This window comes from Limulus polyphemus, unplaced genomic scaffold (assembly GCF_000517525.1).
Source record: "Limulus polyphemus unplaced genomic scaffold, Limulus_polyphemus-2.1.2 Scaffold1201, whole genome shotgun sequence".
Taxonomy (NCBI): domain Eukaryota; kingdom Metazoa; phylum Arthropoda; class Merostomata; order Xiphosura; family Limulidae; genus Limulus; species Limulus polyphemus.
Genome location: NW_013666811.1, coordinates 64,413 through 86,790, shown reverse-complemented (window position 1 = coordinate 86,790; position 22,378 = coordinate 64,413). Strand labels below are relative to the sequence as shown.

Below are 22,378 nucleotides of genomic sequence, written 5' to 3'. Positions count from 1 at the left end.
ATGAGCAGCTTGGAGTAGCTCACAGGTAATGTAATTTGATAAAGCTACATGAACCACACATTCCCCACGTGAATTACAACTTATAATGGCATAAATAGTAGTTAGACATGGTTCAAAGGGCAATAAACAATAAAATGTAATTTATAAATAGATGTATATTGTTACAAGTTTAAAGCTACTTAGGATAAACAAATGTCGTTTCATGTTACAATTTGAAGTCATTCTAGAAAGAAAAAAAGGGTAGCTTAGATTTTTTTTTGGTGGTTACGAGGTTGGTCAAATTGACCAACCTCATATACATTTAAGGTAAAGAAAATAACAGATAATGTATAAAGTTTTACTGGAAAAAAAACATTTGAAATATATTTAGGAGGTTTTCAAAGTTATGCAAATGAAATTTGAGATTTTTGAGATGACAAAAAGTATTTTTATTCTTAACATGAAAATCCCTTTGCACTCGGGCTATTCAAAAACATGACTCAATATATTCAGGGACAAATCTTTAGTTTATTATAAATATTTCATTGAAAAATATGATTTTTCGTAAGTAAAAGATGATTTGTAATGTTTACTGAAAGTCTGCCAAATTTTGTGAAGATACACATACTATATTAAAAGTTATTAGTATAAAAACTATAACAACTTTAAATGAGTACAAAGTGGTAACATGGTTGGTCAATTTGACCGAGCCTGTGTAGAGAGAGTTAACTAATTAGTCTTTAATGCAGTCTACCATTGCACAGATTATCCTATTAACTAAATTAGTAGTCTTTAATACAGAAAACGTATTTAGCCACTTGATTACAAACAGACATTTTTCTATTTATTAGTAACCTGTTAATACTGTGTAAAATTTCTGACAATCTGATTTTACTACTATAAATTGACTGTTTTTCCTATTGGTAATTGATGGTCAGAATAATGATCTCTCAGTAACAAAAGTATTTTAGAGAAAATTTTTACTCAAATATCGGTGTAGTTCTTCTGTGTAAATTTCAATTATGAAATTATTTTCACATTTTACATTAACTTAAACAAACCTAGAAAGTAGCCAATCAATGAGCAATGGAAGTAGGAAATCTTATTCAGTTGATTTGGTGGGGGTACACCTGTTTCAGCTGAGCTAAGCTGAGTTTTCTTGTAAGCATCGTATCGCAACACAAAACAGAGCAGGAGTCCTGGCATCACCTAAAAAGGCCACCAAACCAGCACATCAAACTTTAAAAAACAAACGGTTTTCCTAAAAATATGAAACACATTTACAAAAAAAAAAAATTACATAACAACAAATTATTAAGAAATCTTTAAACTTTATAAAAAACTTTCAAATTAAATCAAGCAAGCACAGAGTGGTATAAAATTAAATAATTCTGAAATTACTACAAACAAATACTTGAAATGTAGTTTTTATTCAAGTGACATGATATTCAGTATATTATTATTATTTTTTTAAACTAATATTGTTAACAACTAATAAGACTGGTTTGATTGAGTTTAGAGTAAAGCCACATTGGGCTATCTGCTGTGTCCACTGCAGGGAATTCAAACCTAGATTTTAGTATTGTAAGTCTGTAAATTTACCACAGTCCCACCAAGAGAAACAACTAGCAAGACTTGAGATGTTTAGTTTAGAAGAAAATAAATGAATTAATGCATACAAACATGTTAAATTATCAATTTCAGGTTAAAGAAAATCTTTACAAAAAATTTGACATACTTACAATATCTCCTAGTCCTAACATTGAAAAATGTCCATTGTTGTGCATGCTTAAATAAAAAATCATAATACTAAATAAGAAAACATAAATAACTCAAAAGTATTCATATATATGTGTGTGTGTGTGTGTGTAAACACATTAGAGGAAAACTGTTTAGTATCAATATTCTATGATAAAAGCCAAAAGAAATCAAATTGCTTAGAACAATTCTTATACTTTTAATTTAATATTTAAACCATGATTTTAGATTACTGACCTACAATAATTTAAAGAAAAATGATGGTTAAGAATGCATGAAATAATTCTTAATTTGGAATATTTACTACAAAGCCATACTTATCTTTTGATTACAACAAAAGAAATGGTGTAACACACTTACAGCTAAGAAACAGATATAACAGCCAAACAACATAGAAATTACATAATTAAACTGCATAATTTCTCAACTTCAATAGAACTAAATTCAAAAACCTTCTCTTATTTGTTCTATGTAGAGAAAAAGAATTATTAAAATCATTTTTAGCTCAGTTAGAATTACATGAAAATTAGTTAAGCAGTGAGCATCCAATCAAAGATGTTGTACATTTTTGTAAGAAAAAGGTATAAGCTAAGGGTAAAATGACGACTTACCTTGGAAACACTAACTTTCCAGGAAGTGAAAGTTTTGGAGCTTCACGAATCATTCCTCCAAAATGGAATTTTTTGGCAACTAATCCCATCTGTAAGGTATTATGAGCAACAAATATCACAATCAAATCGAGTTTAAAGAAACTTTTCACATTGGATAAAAGAACACTCTGACAAGTTAATAAAAATTTATTTATTGTAATAAACTTGCTGAATAAAACAAACGGTAGAGAAATGTATAAAATATTCAACACAACTAAAGCAACTATCTGTAGTAATTTACTGAAGATGTATTATACCTTATTAGAAGCTGAGGAAAAATCTGCATACAATATTATTAAAAACTGTTGCCCACACTATTAAAACATATATCTAACATGAAGTCTGAAAGTTAATATAAGTGATAGATTATTATTAGACAATTCTCTAAATTGTTTACTTAAAATGTTCTGCAAGTAAAGACTTTTTCTTATTTTCAGAATCAGAGTAAAGGGCATTTATTTTTTATTAATCTCTTAGCTAACCAGCATTAGTATTTCTTAACCTAATACACCTGAAACAAACATTGTAACATTAGTAGAAACATTTATTTTCTTTAGAAAATAAATAGCAATTTCTCATCCCTAGTAATATAAAATAAAGCACAATTACTGTATACAGTAATTGTTTGAACTTTTTTTTTCAGAAAAGTATAAAGAAAATTTAACTACCTAAATTGTGATTAAAAATCCAGTAACACTTTGCTTTGTCTTACTTTAAAGATTCAGAAGAGTCTCTTTCACTTGTAGCATAGTCTCATTTTAGCTTTACTGATTACTTTGAACATATTATTAGGATGGAGGAATGGGACTACATCACATTCACCTAGTGCATGTTTAACAATGCTTGAGCTGTCTTTGAACCTAGGATTAGAGTGTTCTTTTAAAACATCTCCCAATTCCTACACTTTAAGGATACTCTTCTGCTTCTTCAAAAGCCAAGAATAAACAAGCATCAAACTGCTACAGACTTTTTACTGCCAATTCAAGTAATTGAATTTTATTTAAACTTTCAACCTCTACTGTGTAAAGTATGAATAATTCAGATTATCCTACCGGATTGTCAGCTGGCCTTGTTGCCACTTTTACCATCACATTTGCATTGAACATATATGATGAGAAAAAAACCTGAGTAAAAACAATTATACAGTTTAGTTTCCAGATACAAAATGCAACCTTTCTGTTTGATATTTAGCAACTACACAAACAAGTGTTACTGCATATTTTAGCATACCAAACTACCAAACCTAACTAAAATCTAAAATTGTGTTTTAAATTTACTAAAAATGTTAATCATCGCTCGGCTAAGTCAACTACTAACAGATAATTTTGTTAAACTATACTAATGTGATCAACATCTCTAATTAAAAAAAATATTTATTTGGTATATATTTTTTTAAATATTTCTTTACATCTCTTGATGAGGTGCAACATAAGTGAAAAAAAAGATTAACATTTTAAACAAAAATTTGATTTTTTATGTCCTTACAACATCTGTTGATTTATTAAAAAGAAGATTGCAGTATAAAAACTGTTATTACAAGTGAGAAAGTTCTTTTTCATCTGCATTTCCATAGAAATGATACATTTCAGATGTTTTTATGGGTATACACCACTTCTCAGATAAGACAAGTTTCTCCTCTAAGGTCAAGATGGATGAGTGTGTGTTTTGCTTGTTTATTTTATTAAGCAAAAAGCTAAACAATAGGCTATCTGTGCTGTGCCCACGAGGGGTATGAAAACCCATTTTGTTTACCATTATAAGTCTTCAGACTTACTGCTGAACCAGTGGGGGGGCCAAGATGGATGAACAATCAATACATATTTCCATGGGTAAAAAAACCAGATCACCCAATGTCAACAATGCAATATTTTTAATATTATAACTTTAAATAAGCTTAATTAACCATTTTTTGTCTTTCATTCTCAACATTTTTCATAACCTCATTAATTCCCAAAACATTTTGTTCTTTTTTCTAACATTTTCACCAAACTATTTTTCTTTTATCTCCTATGAAGTTTTCAGTGTTAATCTATAAAATTTTTAACATTTCAGTTCAATATCCTATTGATAAACATGTCCTAACTGACTAGTATATAGTATACTGGGCACATAACATGTACATCTGAATATGTGCATTATAGAATATTTTTGATATAAAAGATACTACTATCAACAGCTGTTGTTTCAAGGCTTTAGTTCAGTACTTTTGATGAAAAACAAAATGTGTGGTGATTCATAAGTTCAAATGAACTTGCACATGTAAATCATATAGGTGATTAAAGTGATGCCTTATCACAGAGAAATTGCCTGTACATGCATGTGCAAAAGCATGCATCAACCAAAAAGAACCATTTGCTGTGTCAATATGTTACTACTGCCCTATGTGACTTACCCCTACCACAATAGGTTCGTGTATTTTACACATCCTTGTAACCACATGTTACATGTTTTCATGTTAAGATTAAAAATACTTTTCTTCATCTGAAAATTTTCAAATTTCATTTGCATAATCCTTAAAACCTCCTAAATAAATATCAAATGTTTCTTTTATTTCAGAAAAACTTTATATTTTATCTGTTATTTTCTATACTATAACTCTAAACAGGGTCAGTTGCATCGACTAACCTCATAACCACCATAAAAAAGTGAGGAAATAATTCTATATTACCATTTTTTCTTTCTAGAATGACTGCAAATTGTAACAGAAAACCACAATACTATATCCTAAATAGCTTAAAGCTTGTAACACTATAAATTTATTTATACTTAATTTTATTGCCTTTTGAACTATGTCTAACTAATAATCCTGCCACGCAAGTTGTAAATCATTTGGCAAATGTTTAGCTCATGTTACCATATCGAATTACGCAATGCAAAAGCTACTTGTGAAGAATTATTAATATTATTATTTATCTTATCTAATTCAACCTTGTCTAACCTAATAAGTTTTAATTTTTACATTTTAGTTACTTTTATAACAATAAATAAAGAATATATATGAAAAACAAGAAATATAGTACTTACCTGGGTCTTCTTTTTCTTTTCTGTCAACTGTTGGTGAAACATAAGCCTACTATTTCATACTAATGATACTACCACAATAAATAATTTTTATACAATTAAATAATGCATCTAAGAATACGGAATAATAACATGTAAAAAGTACATAATGCCCTATAATTACCATAATTTTTCTGGCTTTATAACTATGAGATAAAAGCCTTCAATGTGTTTTCCCATGAGAATAAAGTTTTCTGGAAGCGAAATACAGAAAACAATGTATTATAATCCATCACTTGATAGATTAAAACTTTGGCTTTCCATTGGTTATAAATAATATAGTATAAAACATCAGAGAAAACTATTAGCAATTTGTGAAATAGATGATGTGACAGATGGGCATGACAAGCGTGTCTGATTTTGTAGTTTATGGTTCTGTAAACGAATAAGATTGAAAGCTATAAAAATTATGATTTACCTGAATAATATCTACATTTTAATAAGTAATTTATGTTAAATTCTGTACTTCTCAGAGGGGTGGTAAATAAAATAGAAAAGAGGGAAGACCTAAAAAGGAATGTCACATTTCTCATACTAAGGGAGATTGAGAATTTTTTTAAAATAATTTCTTAAAAAATATTAATATTTGGTTTATTATGTACATTTTGATACCAAATATGTTAATATACATTGATAATAAAGTACTCTAATTAAATTTTCAATGTAACTCTGTAAAAAGTTGTGAAATGTGGACTTCCACCTACCTGATGCACATGTCATGAGGTTTTAGTGACTCACATTAAAATTTCAAGTAAACAATTTTCTGTTTGTTATACCAATTAGTATCGCATAAAATCATAGCTAATAATCGATATTAGAATAGTATAGTACATAAGTTAAGTTTTTAATTTTATAAGGCAATATTTAAAAAAATCCTGAATTTCCTTTACTGTGAGAATGGCATATTTTCTCTAGGCATCTCCTCTTCTCTATTATATTCACCACCCCTCCAATAAGTATAAAATTTAATGTAAATTGGTCAGACAAACCATAATTTCTATAGCCTTCAATCTTGTTTGGTTACTGAGCCATCAAACAGAAAATCAGACCCCTCTTGCTCCACCCACCTGTTACATCCTCTCTTTCAGAATTTGTTAATAGTTCTCTCTTATGCTTAATACTATATTATGTATAACCTATAGAAAGCCACGGTTATCATCTATGAAATGACATATCATATTGTGTTGTTTTCTCAACAGAGAATAAAATTTCTTAGTTACTACAAGCTTCATTCCCACAGGAAAGATAATGACTAGCTTAGATGAAATTATAACGGTTTTTGTTGCATAATTAGAAGACCAAAAAAATTGTGATAGTTATGGGAAAATGTCTGCTTTTTGCATGTTATTATTATTCTATGTTCTTTTATGCATTATTTAATTAAATAAAAATTACTTAGTACATTACTACCATTAGTAGTACTGGTTTCTGCAGAGTATCAGTAGGTTAACATTGGCTTTTGTGGAGTATCAGTAGGTTACTACTAGTTCTTACAGAGTATCAATAGGTTACAACTGGTTTCTATGGTGTACTGATAGGTTACTACTGGCTTATGTGGTGATCAATAAGTAGCTACTGGCTTTTTTAGTATATCCAAAGGTTAGTACTGGCTTCTGTGGTGCACTTGTAGGTTACTATTGGCTTATGAGATGTATAAACACAAATAATTTTGTGTTGAGATGACCTAATTGTATGTAGTCTTTCTGCACTGCTATAGCCATTTCTGACTGAATACTAAACTCAGTGCATGACTTCTAAGATAAAATAACACATTAAGAAAAAATACTTTTTTTTGTGAAGATTCAATATATCACTGATAATTTTATGGTGTGGCCAACAAATTATATTTGGCTTTTGTGATGTATAGAGACAATGCCAAATGATTTTTCTGGTGTGTCAACACAATAATTCATGTAAAAATGATGATTTGTTTGTTTATGAAACAAAAAACCTAAAAGTACAATAAAAAGCCAGTAGAAAGAAGGTAGTTCTTACCCAAAAGACATCATAAATGAGCAGACCAGTAAGCAGCAACGTGGACACCTTAAGACTTGGTAACCGAACAAAAGCAATGAATGCCACACATAGTCCCATACCCATTGCTAAGAAGGAAAAAAACAGAATCTTAGATATTAACATCTGCCATAGTAAAGATACCATTTATGTGCAATTAGAAACATCATACAACAGCTTATCATCTATGGTTGCCAGTGGTTACCTTGAAACATATATTTAGTATTGGTTGATAACTTTCAATCTAGGTAGCCACACATAGTCCCATACCCACTGCTAAGAAGGAAAAAACAGAATCTTAGAAATTAACATCTACCATAGCAGAGACACCATTTGTGTACAATTGGAAACATCATATGACTACTTATCATCTATGGTTACCAATGGTTACTTTGAAACATATACTTAATATTGGTTGATAATTTTCGATCTAGGTAGCCAGTGGCTATTTTTAAACATAAAAATAAATGACAACTCATCAATAACTATCTTCAAATATAATGAAGACTTAACACTGGCCATCTACAATAATCAGTGGCTATCTACAAACATAACAACATATTACTTACCATCCATAAGGAGCCAATGCCCAGTAAGGACCCAAACACATACAATGGAAATGGATAAGGCAAATGAAACTAGTTCACCGGCTGTAAACCTTCCACAGATTCCGAATGATATTCTGAGAATAATTACAAAATGTAATATTAAATTCTTGTTTAAAAGGACTGAACAATAATACAATGAAGTTTCAAATACAACCATACAGCCACACAAAACTAGTGCTTTTATATATATAAAAGACTGTATAACAACATTTTAGTCTTATAAAACATTTTTCTAAAGAACTAGCAATAAAAGGTTGAATATTGTGATATGAAATATAAAAAGTTTTATACCACCACCTAGTCAAATAAAATCAGTATTTTACTATATTTCTAGAAGCCTAATGTCCACATTATACTCTTATAAAAACTCTTTTATAGGAAGGAATAACTCAATGGTATCAAGGCAAAGTGTAACAATCATCCTTGAAATTTTTTAATGCAATTACCTAAACTGTTTGAATTATGTGACAAGCAACTCCTAAAACACATAGATAACACAATAATACTTCTTACTCAATTAATTATATTTAGAGATGTACAAGAAGCTTCACCTGACAGTTTGTATTTTATATACAGTTCTACACAAAATTTCAGAGTTGATTTATACAAACTGACTTACTTGGTGCCATCAGAACATGGCCTAATGATGTACTGGCACATTGGTAACAGTAGAAATGCCAGAGCAATGGTAGCAATGACTGGTGAAAATGAAATCAAGACACAAATTAAACACATACTTCCAAAAAAAATATGCACTAGGTCATGCAAGCAGGTTCTAGGAATACTAAAATATTCAAGTTTTAATATCTTATAAACCAAAGTTTATGACAGATATAGGCAGAGGTTCATACAGAAATTTTACCAAAGCTTTTACCTTATACAAATTAATTTCCATTGACAGCAACAATAATCCATAAGTTTACACTTAAATAATATTAATTTTGAGCTTTTGAGGAGTACAATACTATTTAAAATAATTTTTCTGAGTATAAGAAAAAAAAAGAATATTTTTATGATTTTACACTAATACTTTACAGAGATGTCAAAAAACAGTTTGCACTTACTGGCTGTACAAATGGCAAACAACATTTGCATTGAATCAAAGAAAAAGAACATGATGAGAAGAGATATGGATGCACCAAGGGGTAGACACAAGGCTTGGACAGTGTCCAGAGTCTGAACATCTGTGCAGAAAAAGAAGAAAGGAATAAATCTTGCATCAACAGTAAAACATTTTAGTATTACCAATTAACTAAAAACATTACCCAGACATGAATTTTCTCTGTTCAGCTGCAAAAGTTTAAGCTTTTGTTATCTCTGTCAAAATTATTACATTTATAAGTCACAAGTATACAATATTAAATAACATGCAATTTATTACACGTCAAATCTTTTAATCTCAAAAACTACGAAACTTATAGAATGTGTAAAGAAAAAATTTTTTGACAAGTATGAAAATGGAGCAAGAAAATTCTGCTGCTAAAATGAATATGAATTTAAATTTTTACATTACTTTGAGAAAATGATAATCATATATACTTTTGAAGAAATATCAGTTTAGAAACATTAAATTTCACCTATATTTCAAACAATTAAAGCCTTACTAACAGCTAATGCGGTAAGCTACTGGTTTTTTAATGGTTGGTGTATTTTTTATATTACCAATACACGATAAAATAAGAAGGCAAGTATTGATGAAATGTAATCAATTCTATAAACCATAAAGAATTAGTCACCAGCTGCCAAATTAGTAATTTATAAAAACAATGTAGGCCCATTCTTCATTAAAGTTTTTCTTATATTACTGTATTGTGGACTTGAGTAGCATAAAAAAAGAAGGTTAGAATTTACACATGCATATATGAACAAGACTATATTTAATTTAAACTTATACTAAAGTTTTTCTTTATTACCCATTCAAGCCGTCTCCAAGCATTATTAGTCTCAAAGTGGGTATCTTGTCATTGAATCTGTATTTAACTTGTTAAAACTTCTAAATACTTCACAATCATGCTAATTAAAATACAGTTCATTACAGTCAAATTAGTTTAGAATTAGCTAATGACATTTATTTGTGATTAACATTAACTTCATTTCACAAAAGATGAATACATATACTATATGTTCTTATTTTTAAGGTAAACCATAGTCTAACAACAAAATAAAGACTTTTGTCATGACCTTTGAGTTGCCAAAACTTGCACTCAGTGCCTTTTATATCTACTTTTGGAATCTACATGAACATTAGAAAACTGACATGAATGTACGATTAGGTCTTACTAGCTTAGAGAAAAGTATATGTTTTATGAAAACTCCAACTCATAAGTATCCATTGCAAGCATAGAATTAAACTATAACATGAATATGCACAACTCCATTCATTATAGTACTGAACAGACTACAAATAGATTTACTCGCTAAGAAAATAACATTGTAATGAAAGTGACCCACTCATGTTGCAACTCTGATATCATGTAGCTGCATTTGGAAAACAAACGTTGAATAAAAAATTCATGAATCATATTAAATTACACTAACTTAAAAACAAATTCATGTAAAAAAAACTTCTTTACAAATGCAGACAAAACCTCCAGTACTGAAAAATGCCTTTTAACAAAAGTATGAAGTATTAAATAGCATCAGAAAATGCAATGTTTTGTTGAAAAGTTCACTGTAATATTTTTTGAATCAAGAAATGCCTTTCGAATTAAATTCTCAGTGTCACTCCCAATGCAGAATAGTTCCAATAATACTTCTTGTTCTTCAACTAAAAAAAAAAATCCTAATGGGTTATAGCTGTCAATATCAAAAGGGTCTTGAATCTAGCAGTTGCCTGTTTCTTCACTTGGAAAATAATATTGAAACTTGTGTTTGAGAAGACGACGTTCCTCAATGAACTTTGTGACCTGAAGGCAAATCCTGCATTTCAATTTCTGACAAACCATATAAAGTTGGAAGGCCTTCACAAGTGCCTCTTTTCACACAAACTGCCAGAAAGTGTAGTTTCTTTATCATTGCACTTGTCACAAATTTCAAAAACAGTGGTTGGATGCCCTTAAAGGCTACTCAACTTCTTGCCTGGATTGAAGTGTTACAGAACATTATATACTCATAGAATAAATATCATGTTATTCAAGTTTTATTTGCAAAATGTTTAAAAACAGTATGTAATTTTCTATTTTTGGGTTTCATATTTTCAATCAAAACTAATCTCAACAGGAATATACAACATGCAGAATATGAGAGGCAGGTCTAGCTATTTTTCCATTCCAGGCAAATTTTTAATCTACCACCCACCTTTTATGCTAAATTATTAAACAAGACCATAGGATTATAAATTATGTCAAACCAAATTTATTTCTTAAAGCCTGAGAAATTACTGTAGTAACAGTTACATATGCTTACTGTGCCAGATCAAAATTTTACAATTACAAATATTTCACTTCTTGCTTTCACCGAGACAAAAATCACACACGGCTTTTTTCAAGTCCAGTTATACCCGGCATTGCCAGGCGGCTAGGGCTTTTGACTCACAATCTGAGAATCGTGGTTCGAATCCCTATCCCACCAAACATGCTCACCCTTTCAGCTGTGGGGGCATTATAATCTGACAGTCAATCCCACTATTAGTGGGTAAAAGAGTAGCCCAAGATTTGGTGGTGATGACTAGCTGCCTTCACTCTAGTCTTACACTGCTACATTAGGGACAGGTAATGCAAATAGCCCTTGTGTAGCTTTGCAAGAAGTTCAAACCAAACCAATAAGTTCAGTTTTTGTGTAATTTCATGTTTGATGGAAATTATTGCCAGTTGAACCTGTTTTGTTCCTACACTATCAATGGTGATGGCCAAAGTCATCAAAATTCTCAGTTGGGAAATAACAATGCTAATCTATTCTTACTAATATATTTCAATACACTTTTAACAATAATTTTAGTTACTCTATGCGAGAAGGCCTGCAATTTGTCACATAGTCCATTGCACTGACATCAACCTCATCATCTGACAAAATGATGTTGAGATCAACGCTAGTGCTTCAGCAAATCCCTTGAGCTCATTTTTGATAAATCAGAGCTTGAAATATGTCAACATCATTATCTTGCAGCTACTTGCTGGAAAGGTTATCTCATATAACAAATCACACTATACCACAAGAACAGCCACATATTTGAAACTCAGTGACTGCTTTCATTTCAGAATGAAACTCTGTTCCATTGGTTTCTGTTAGCATGTTGTCTTCTTTAAAAGTAGCCAGAGCATCTTGACCTCTTCCAGTTGGTAATGGAGTGCACAAATACTATTAGTTGTACTTTACTATTGCATGTCAATCAATGAATTCACAGTTAAATATAGTTCTAATTCTAAATTATTAGTTCAAGCAGAAAAGTAGATGTATATGCTTTGACTCAAGTAAAAAAATTTCACTGTCTTGGAGCAACAATTAGAAGTGTCATTTAACATGAAATTTAGAAACTGTACATTACATGGTACTAAAAACCTCTCAGATTTAGGTATTTGTTTCTTTCAGACCATTTTTATTGCCTTCCCTTTTAGCTCCACTATCCTTGTAATTCTTGCCGGAACTGTATCACTTCAACAACTATGGTCTTTTTTTCGGCACTACTTACATTTTTCAGCAGTAAGAATCCAGGGAAATGTTCTGTTATAATTAGCTTTAGTCACAGATGATTCAGTAGCTGTGACAAACAGAATCATCACTGTCATCTGTACACTGTGGCTATTTCTGGAACAGAACAGTCAACATTATCGTGTAATACTTGAAATTTTGAATAGCAGTCCATTAGTGTCTGTAACTTGTTGGACAGAACTGAATAAGCTTGTTCTTTATGATCTATCCCAGATATTGCTTATAGATTTATTGTGTAGTAATCCTTCTGCAGTGCTCCTTGCCAAATACTTAAATTTAAGAATATTTTCATTACTGATGAGAAGAGCTTCTTGTGACTTTTAGAAATATCTTGGGTTCTGATATTTCATATAAAGGCAATAAGTCTTTAAAGTAGAGCTTGTCTAAGCTCATTCTCTTGCTTAATCAAATGAAGATTTTCCATATTGATGGCTTGTTTTATTTTCAGTGGAGATGTTTATGCTTTCAACTGTAGAAATACTGAACGAATTACCTTGATACTTCTTGTCCATTGACAAGCTATTATGCAAAATATCTTGTGAATTTCCTTTTCCTTGTCAAATGTTTGCAAATGTCTCCAGCTATTCTGGACTCATTTCAAACAAGAACTGCCATATCTTTAAATCAGTGTTTAGTCATTTAGTTCTATAATCCAAATCAAATACACGTAGTTTCACTTTTTTGTGTGATTTTTTTTCTCTAGAATTATTTTTATGATGAGAAGCTTTGGTTTCTTCAGTTTCTGAGGTAGCATAGCAAAAACACTGCAGCACAGGTCTTTTCACTAGTTTATAGTAACAATAGTTTCTTAGCTCATTCTGATAATAGTCTGTTCATTTACTTTCGAAGTGTTGCATTACAAAAAGTTGAGAAGAGCACTCTTTCAGCTTTCAACTTTGTCTCATATTCTGCTTTTCTTTTCCAATATTGAGCACCAGAAAGCCAGTAACTTCCATTAACCATGTTTTTTTTTGAAGTTCATTGTTTCAACACTTTTAAAGTATCACTTTTTAACAACCTTACACTTTTTAAAAAGTATTACAAAAATAATTTTACAAGAATATTCTGCACACTTCCTGAAAACAAAAAAGTTGTAGTCCACGGAGCTCATTCCTTGCATATATACCACAGTGGCCTAGTTTCCAGAATTCTTTTAGATATCTCTAGTTGAAAATTTTCAGAATATTTTATACAAGCACTTACTGAAAAATGAGAATTGTTTACTGTTTAAGGATGGAAATCGAAAGTTCCCCTCCTGTTGTCCCACTTGCTACCAGCAGCAGGTGTGCCCAACTAGGATAAACAACAAGAGAAGTGATATTATATATGTAGAGCAACCATGGAAAATGAATCCACTGGTTAAACTATTTCTATTTTGCAGCCTACTTTGTCTATGAAATAGCACTGGGCACTAACAAGAGGTTTGGAAAAAAAACAGTAGAATAAATCAAACACAGACAGCAATGGAAACACTGAAGAACAAGCATAAAACAAACCTTAATTTCTCATACACTTGAAAAACAATATGCGTTGGATACTTCGTTACATTAACTAACCAAACGTCCTATCTTCTGATAAAAACAAACTCTCTTGGAATTGATAAAGAACAGAAATTCTTTACACCACAAAGACAGAAAAGATTATACCTATACAGCCTTTCAAGTCAAAACAAAGTGCTAGCAAGCCTAGCATGTTATTCTACAATCCTAGATTAACTACGTCCGGGAAGATTCTCATTGTACATTTAATTATTCAAGGAGAAATTATGTCCCAGTTCATATGAACTTGTAAAAACCCCTTTAACACCCCCTCACTTGGGTATAACCCACATACCAGTAGAGATAGGATAAAGAAACTTGGCCAAGCAAGTATAAGCCCTATGGAATGATCACTGTGGCATGTAAAATTTAGCTTGAGGTGAGGAGTATATTTACACTACTTATACCCTCTTCTGAAAGATATTAACTAAATATAGAACTTTCAAATGAAAAAGTTAAAAAATATTCGTGAATAAACTGAAATAATGATTTTTTTTGCTTATCTAGTTACAAAATGGTAAAATCTGTCAGTTTCTAACTGCCACAAATATATAAGCACTTTAAAAAACTGTGATCTAGATTACTGTGATATTTGTTTAATTCATAACTCTAAAAAAGAATTAATGAGCTCTCTTGCTAATAAAAAATTAAAATTTGTTTGTTTGTAATTAAGCACAAAGCTACACAATGGGCTATCTGTGCACTACCCACCATGGGTATCAAAACCTGGATTCTAGCATTGTAAGTGGGGGCTATATACTGAAAATAGTAATTTTATTTATTCAGTTACTGTTAGGTTTATGCCAAAAAATAGGTTATGGTATAAAATTTATAAAATAAATATTTATTATCACAATATTTTAATTTTTTTTTAGTTGGTGTAGTGCTAACTAATTTATTTTTGACAATTGGTTTGTTTGTTTTGTTATTCAACATAAAGCTACACAAAAGGCTTACTAAAGTATCCTGATAGCCAAGTGGTTAGAGCGCTCATATTTGGGATCACAGGTTCATGGGTTCGAATCCTGGTAATTCCACAAAAAGCTTTCTGGTTGTGATGCATACAAAGTATGTCTGGTATAACACCTGATGACAGTCAGAGAATTCAGTGGTCGAAACATTATGAAAATAATAACACACATAATAAAGATGAGAATAACAGTCCAAATAATTATACCATTAGTAATACTAACACCTCAATCATTCTGCAAAAGAATACACAAAGGGCTATCTGTGCTCTGCCCACCACGGGTATTAAAACCTGGTTTCTAGTGGTAGAAGTTCAGACATACCACTCTGCCACTGGGTGCTATTTTTGACAAATTCAAATAAGTTTCCAGCAGAAATGAGACTTTTCATAAAGATTTGAAGTTTAGAATTTTTAACTCTTTAGGAAATATATTCTGTTCTGCAGCCCTAATAAAGGTGTATAACTGAATCTTCATGGAATGTATATATGTTTTATATTTAAAATGTAAGAGCCTATTTATTTTGTGATTTGATTTTTTAATTTCCTAACTGTTGCAAAAAACAACAATAAAAAAGACTTTCCCAGTTTCCAACACTCTTTATAAAATGTATTTTCATTATTAAACTTTTCAGAAAAGTAGGCCTAAGGCTAAAACAATGTACAATAATTATTAACATTTTAAGGTAAATTTTTAACTATTTCTTTTTTGTTACTTACAATAAACTTACTCAAATGAGCATTGTCATCTTTAAACGAAACTTTGTACTTGTGCATATGATAAAGCTCAAGTTAAAAATAGTATGGCCTGCCTATTTTTTGCAATCCTGAGTTATCCATGTACAATTGCTGAAGACTTTTTTTAGTTCACACAACTTCTTTTCATCATTGTACCATCTTTTTATCATGGTGTCCTACTTTATGAAATTTCTCTATCTTTTGCTAATTAATAACTGCTTTGTTTGTTAAAACCCAGATCCCAACAACCTTCGTAACAGCCTAAAAGCTATCATTTTGTTCTCTAAGGATGCAGAGCAATTTTAGTTTGCAAAGAATGGCATTTAATAGTAATATGTATGTAACAGAGCATCACAATAACTGACTGTAATTGACACCACATTATTATTTATTTGTACAATACTGGTTTCCATTATAGGAATAGATTTTTTTTTTCTTTCTTAGCACCAGAGTCGCAGATATGGCTACCTGCATTCTATCTACCACGGGGGAATAAAACTTCTTATTTTGTTGGTGTAAGTCTGTAAACTTATCCCTGACACATCAGGGGAGGTTTGGGCCTGTAATAGATAAATAAACATATATATAATTACCTAGATGTTGACTCATTTCAAAATATGATTCCCAGTTTTCAATGTTAGTTAGCTTTTATTTTTTTAATACTTTAACCACAATTTCTACTTATCAATTTTTTTTTCTCCAAAGGTGATAATGAAAAGCGATTATTAAACACAAGAAAACTAACGTGATTTAGTCCTGAACATTCAAGGTATGCATTGATGATACAACAACTGATAAATGGAAACAAATAACATGGGAGGGATAAAGCAAAATGCTTGAGGGAGGGGGGAATCTGTTACATCTTTTGCTATCTGAGAATTGGCACTTGATGATGTCACAAAACAATGTGAATTATATCCTTTGCCATCTGACAGTTAACACTCAATGATGCCACTAAACAGACAATGTAAATTATATCCTTCATCATCAGATAGTTGCCACATGATGATGTCACAAAACCAACCATGTAAATTATATCCTTCGCCATCTGACAGTTAGCACTTGATGATGTCACTAAACAGACAATGTGAATTACATCCTTCACCATCTAACAGTTGGCACTTGATGATGTCACAAAACAGACCATGTGAATTAAATCCTTCGCCTTCTGACAGTTGGCACTCGATGATGTCACAAAACAGACCATGTTAATTACATCCTTTGCCTTCTGACAGATGCCACTCGATGACGTCACAAAACAAACCAAGTGAATTACATTCTCACCATCTGACAGATGGCACTCAATGATGTCATAGAATAATGTGAACATATGGGACGTATGTGTGGGTTTTAGTAGAAACATTCAATAAATATTTTCCCCATCAGCATGGAAGTCAGTAACACAAATAAAATAAGGTAACCCTGCAACGATCACTCTCTGTTAAATTTCTGAGCTGTTCTGGTACTGCTGGAACCCCCCCCCCCCGAAAAAACCAAACAACAACATTATATACATGTTTGCTTGAAGTTAAGCACAACCCAACATGGTTTCTAGCATTGTAAGTCTGCAGACATACTACTGTGCCACTAGGGGCACATGTAAGGATATCTGATTATGTACACAAAATCATAATCTAGCTTACTTAGCCTTTTCAACTTTCTTTGATGAAATTTTAAAGTTTAATGAAATTTAACCAAATAACATCTTTTGCGATTCTCAGTTTTGCTTTTTATTTATAGATGAATTAACTATCGATATTATCATATTATACAAATATACACGATTATTTTCCTTTTAACGTCTTTAACCATCTTTATTCAAATAATTTAGAAAATTTTATGATAATTTCACACACTAATAACACTCACATTTACTAGATATGCCGATTTAAAAATACAATGATACATTGTCAATATTTATTTCACTTACACGTATTGTAATTATCGGGCACGCACAACATTCGGCTTCCACATACAAAAAGGTCATCGTACGTTTGAAAAGTTAACAGCAACAATCTTTTCTTTTTCCTTTCTCGTTTTATTTCTTAACTGCTGCTTTAACTATTGTTACACTGAAGGATACGTTATGGCCATTAATCACATATAATGTTGGATGCAAAATAAGCCTGCTCATTCATCCATGCATGAATTCTCAAAAATTATGGAGTTTAAAATTTTATACCATTCTGCTACACAACACAAATTACATTATATTCACAAAAGGCTAAAAGTAAAAAAATATATATCTGATAATAACTATCCGTTTATAACTATACATCATGTGAATCTATGTGACAAGTTTTTTTTTTTTAGGATATCATAAACAAAAATTTATTAATAAGTGCTAAGCTTACTATGCAGGTCAAAAACTCCTTTTTTGTAACGAAAATTGTAAGAGTTAAAAAATTCATATAATGTACGTTTCTCATGTTCATAGGTACCTGAAACAGTCAGATGATTTAATCTTGTGTAATCTAAAAACGTATCAATTCTCCACTACCCAATTCGTACCTGGTACTGCTAAAGAGATCAATAACAGAAATGCTGGTTTGCCAGGGAGTTAGCAAAAAACACAACACGTTTGCCAACAAAGACCGTGTTCCAGGCACGTGGTTGACCGCATGAGAAGTAGACCGATGTGTTATAACAGGTTACAGTATCACCAAGGGAACTAGGACCACTGACCCTGGCTGGTTCCACGCTTAGAAGTGTCTTAACATATTCAATTGTATTTAAAAAAAATTTAATTACTAAACAACACAATGTATTAGTTGTGAAACTTATTCTCATCTCTTCATTTAATGCTAAAAGATGCAGAAATATCTTAGTGCCATAGTACGTATCAAATGTTTTCCGTTGATACAGCCCATACAATCTGCTCTTATCTCTTTTACTCCCACTGCTTTCCTTTTGCTGCCATAAATTAAGTAACGGCTGAACGATTCCCTTGAATAACTTGTTTGTTTTCAAGGGCTAGAGAGGAGAGAGGTTGAAATAACTGATTGTTTTACAGAGGTAAGAAGTGAAAGTGTGGAGACATCTGTTGTCTTAAATTTTTCATTTATCCTAATAACATTTTGTAGGCATATTTTACGTACCTTGAAATCCGTCAATGACAAAAAAAAAAAAAAATGTAATAACCTTAGAAAGCGTTTTATTTATTTCTCTTCATGAATGTTACTTTGTTTTAAAATTTATTCATCTAACAATAAACATTTATTGTCGTACAATTATGGAACACTGATCTAAAAAAAACGAAGGTTGCTTTTTATGAACACACACACGTATGTGTGTCTGACAGTTTGTCTATGTCCGTGAAAGTCTGACGACCCTCTCAGTTTGTAGCGTCTACCTACAAAAAGAGTTTGATGAACCTATGACGTCATACTTAACTGCAATAGAATCAATGCCAGGCATATGACGTGTAAGCCCAGCCTAAGTAGGGTATTATAAACTGAACTGAAGCGACACGCTGAGCTTTCCGCGGGTGTCATTCCCTTGTACGACAGCCAATTGTTATTATCACTATTTTGTTTTATATTTACCTTATCTAGGAACAAGTCTTAAGATAACTACGCTAGGAAAGCAACAACAACAACAAAAAAAATCATTCAAATTAAAAATACTAAACAATTCTACCCTGGCACTCACGAATCATAATAATATAAATAGTAATGCTATTATGTTGAAAATAAATGCTTTTTTTTTTTCACTGTTTCAATCAATTCATGAACTAAACTTGCTACTGTCTGGACAAACATTGTTGTTTTGATCAACATCTAAACTTACTATTGTCTGAAAGAAGTTATTATTTTAATCAAGAACTAAACTAACTATTGTCTGGACAAAGATTATTTTAATCAACATCTAAACTTACTATTGTCTGAATGAAATTACATAGACCTGCGAATTTAAACTTCATAAAAGTTGTTTTGGTTTTAATAACGGATTTTCCATAATTCAGCTATGCAGATTTCGAAATTAATATTCATTTTTTTTTCTATCATGTAAGGATTTTTTACAAATTGGGAAGGATAAAAAACTCTTACTTAGATCAAATTATTATTTCGTTTACCACATTGAACATTTTTTCATTATTATGTTTGTTAACAAAAATACAAACAAACTGAAGAAAATAGAAGAACATTGACGTCAAACGAATATGCATCCTCATTCATCCTGATTGTGTGTGAAATCTACGTTTTTTAGTCTCAAAACTACGTGTTGTGGTCTTTCTTTTACGTATTGCGTCTGGAGCATCTCGTTTCAATTACCAGCAGTAATCAGCCATTATGCTGATGTTCCACCTTCCCCGATACCTCCTCTTCATTTCTCTGATGTCTTGATAAAACTTTTCTCTTTGTTCTTCGCTGACGGCACCGTGATATTCAGGGAAATAGTCAATATGTGAGTGTAAGAAATGAATTTCAAGCTTATATTACAACCTAACTCTTTGAATTTATCGAGCATGTTATTGACAATATTTTCGTAATTTGGGTCCTTATTGTTTCCTACATCTTTTGCCAATAACATCTTTAAAGGCTTCTTTTTCAATTTTCTTCGTTGTCCTTTCGAACTGTTCATCAGGAGTCAATTTCCTAATCTGAGGCCCAACAAAAAATCCCTTCTTTAAGTTTCGTTTTTGAAAGCGCTGGGAATTGCCCACATAGATACTTGAAACAGTCGCCATTTTTGTCTAAGGCCTTTACAGACTGTTTCATCAAGCCCAATTTTATGTGAAGTGGAGATAATAGAACTTTCTTTGTGTCAACTTTCACGTTCAATGTTGTTCGATCCTGGTATCAGGCTGACTCTGCATGGTCCATTGCTTCTTTATCCAGTGCTGATTTCGTGCTCTGCTGTCCCAGTCACACAAAAAACATGGAAACTTTGTATAACCAGATTGTTGATCCAGCAACATACAAAGAACTTTTAAGTCTCCACAAAGTATCCAACTATGTTCTTTGTATTTGACCTTATTAAGAAGAAGTTTTATATTTTCGTACGTTTCCTTCAAGTGAACCGATTGAGCAATAGGAACAGATGCATATATGTTACCATTGTGAAGGAAAAACACCTTTTGTACTTCTTTTGGTGGAATCAATGAACAGGAGCCACTCGTTTGATTGAACTGCTGCTCCTTGCATTGGTATTAATTCAGCAATATTGTTGCAATAAATGAGTGAACCTTCTTGCGAAAAGTATGGTATAAATTCTTTCTCATGATTTCTGTACCAGTAAAATAATGTCCATGGAGAAAGTAAGTTCTTGGCAGGAAGTCTGGATCCCAAAATCTTTGAAGAATCCTTTGGAAGGCCTAAATCGCTCATCAAATCATTAAGTTTACCTTGTGTGTAAAGTTATGGATCGTTTCAGGTTGAAAATAATCCCTATCATAATTTCTATTGCCATCAGATTCAGAATCAGATGAAACTGTATCAAGAATCTCCGGTGGAATATGTACATCAGGTCCATGAGCAACAGGTCTTATAGCAGATTGAAAGTTTGGATAAGAAATTTACTTTTTATTTCGAGTGTTGTAGCTTTGCACATTACATGAGCAAAAATAGCAGTCATCTCCATGGTTTCTAGGCTCAAGTCAGACCACTGGAATTCCAAAGGGCAAAGACTTTTTTACCATTAGTCCACTGTCTCAATTCTTCGAGACAAATGGTGCAAACTTTGTGCAGAGTCCATGATTTGTCTTGGTCCCCAAGTTTTATTCGAAAACATGTCTAATACATTTTTTTATGAATTCTGTAATGTTTGTTTCTTTACAACAAATTTACCACAAATATAACAGAACATGTTTTGTTATTTACACAACCTCTTGTTGCCATAGCAATGAATAACTAATATTATAAAAGAAAAAATAATGTCAAAGTGCAAGCACAAACAAATACTATCCTGAAATCACACGTCAAGTGGCCTGTTCACCGTTTATATACTAGTGTTGTGTTTCTCGTAGGTTCAAGAACAATCGGTAAGACTCTATCATCACGATTAGTCTAGAAAATCTATAGTCAGTTGTTGTTAACATTTTAAGCATAACAAAATGTGACCCGATTTCAGTGAAAATGATTCACTTATGTAAAAGTACATATGATGTTTTGTGAATAAATCTGTACATGATGGAGAAAAATGGATATAATTTTCAGGTTTCAGCATACAGGAATTACTGTAGAACATGTAAAAATTTCAAGACAATAAAACCATTGGAAGCCTTTGTTATTAATTTAATCAACATTTAAATTTACTATTGTTTAGCCAAATATTATTGTTTTAATCAAGAACTAAACTTAATACTGCCTGAATGAAGATCATTGTTTCAATCAAGAATTAAACATAATATTGTCTGGATGAATTTATTGTACTGATCAAAAATAAACTTACTATTCTAGTGTGAATACTTTTTTTCAA

The 22,378-nt window shown here is 31.2% G+C and overlaps 1 protein-coding gene across 4 annotated transcripts in view; it reads right to left on the bottom strand.

Annotated features, from left to right (window-relative positions):
- LOC106462578 (signal peptide peptidase-like 3) overlaps nt 1-22,378 on the bottom strand; it is a 47,788-nt gene that overhangs the window by 5,655 nt on the left and 19,755 nt on the right. For 3 of the 4 annotated variants that reach the window (XM_022389872.1, XM_022389874.1, XM_022389873.1), the window contains exons 5-13: nt 9,133-9,252; nt 8,688-8,766; nt 8,030-8,142; nt 7,443-7,549; nt 5,412-5,438; nt 3,440-3,511; nt 2,349-2,437; nt 1,722-1,767; nt 1,041-1,188 (exon numbers count right to left, since the gene is read on the bottom strand). In XM_022389872.1, the coding sequence (XP_022245580.1) occupies nt 1,041-1,188; nt 1,722-1,767; nt 2,349-2,437; nt 3,440-3,511; nt 5,412-5,438; nt 7,443-7,549; nt 8,030-8,142; nt 8,688-8,766; nt 9,133-9,252 (801 nt within the window). The remainder of the gene's footprint in view (nt 1-1,040; nt 1,189-1,721; nt 1,768-2,348; nt 2,438-3,439; nt 3,512-5,411; nt 5,439-7,442; nt 7,550-8,029; nt 8,143-8,687; nt 8,767-9,132; nt 9,253-22,378) is intronic. The other variant, XM_013922514.2, reaches the window with a different exon arrangement.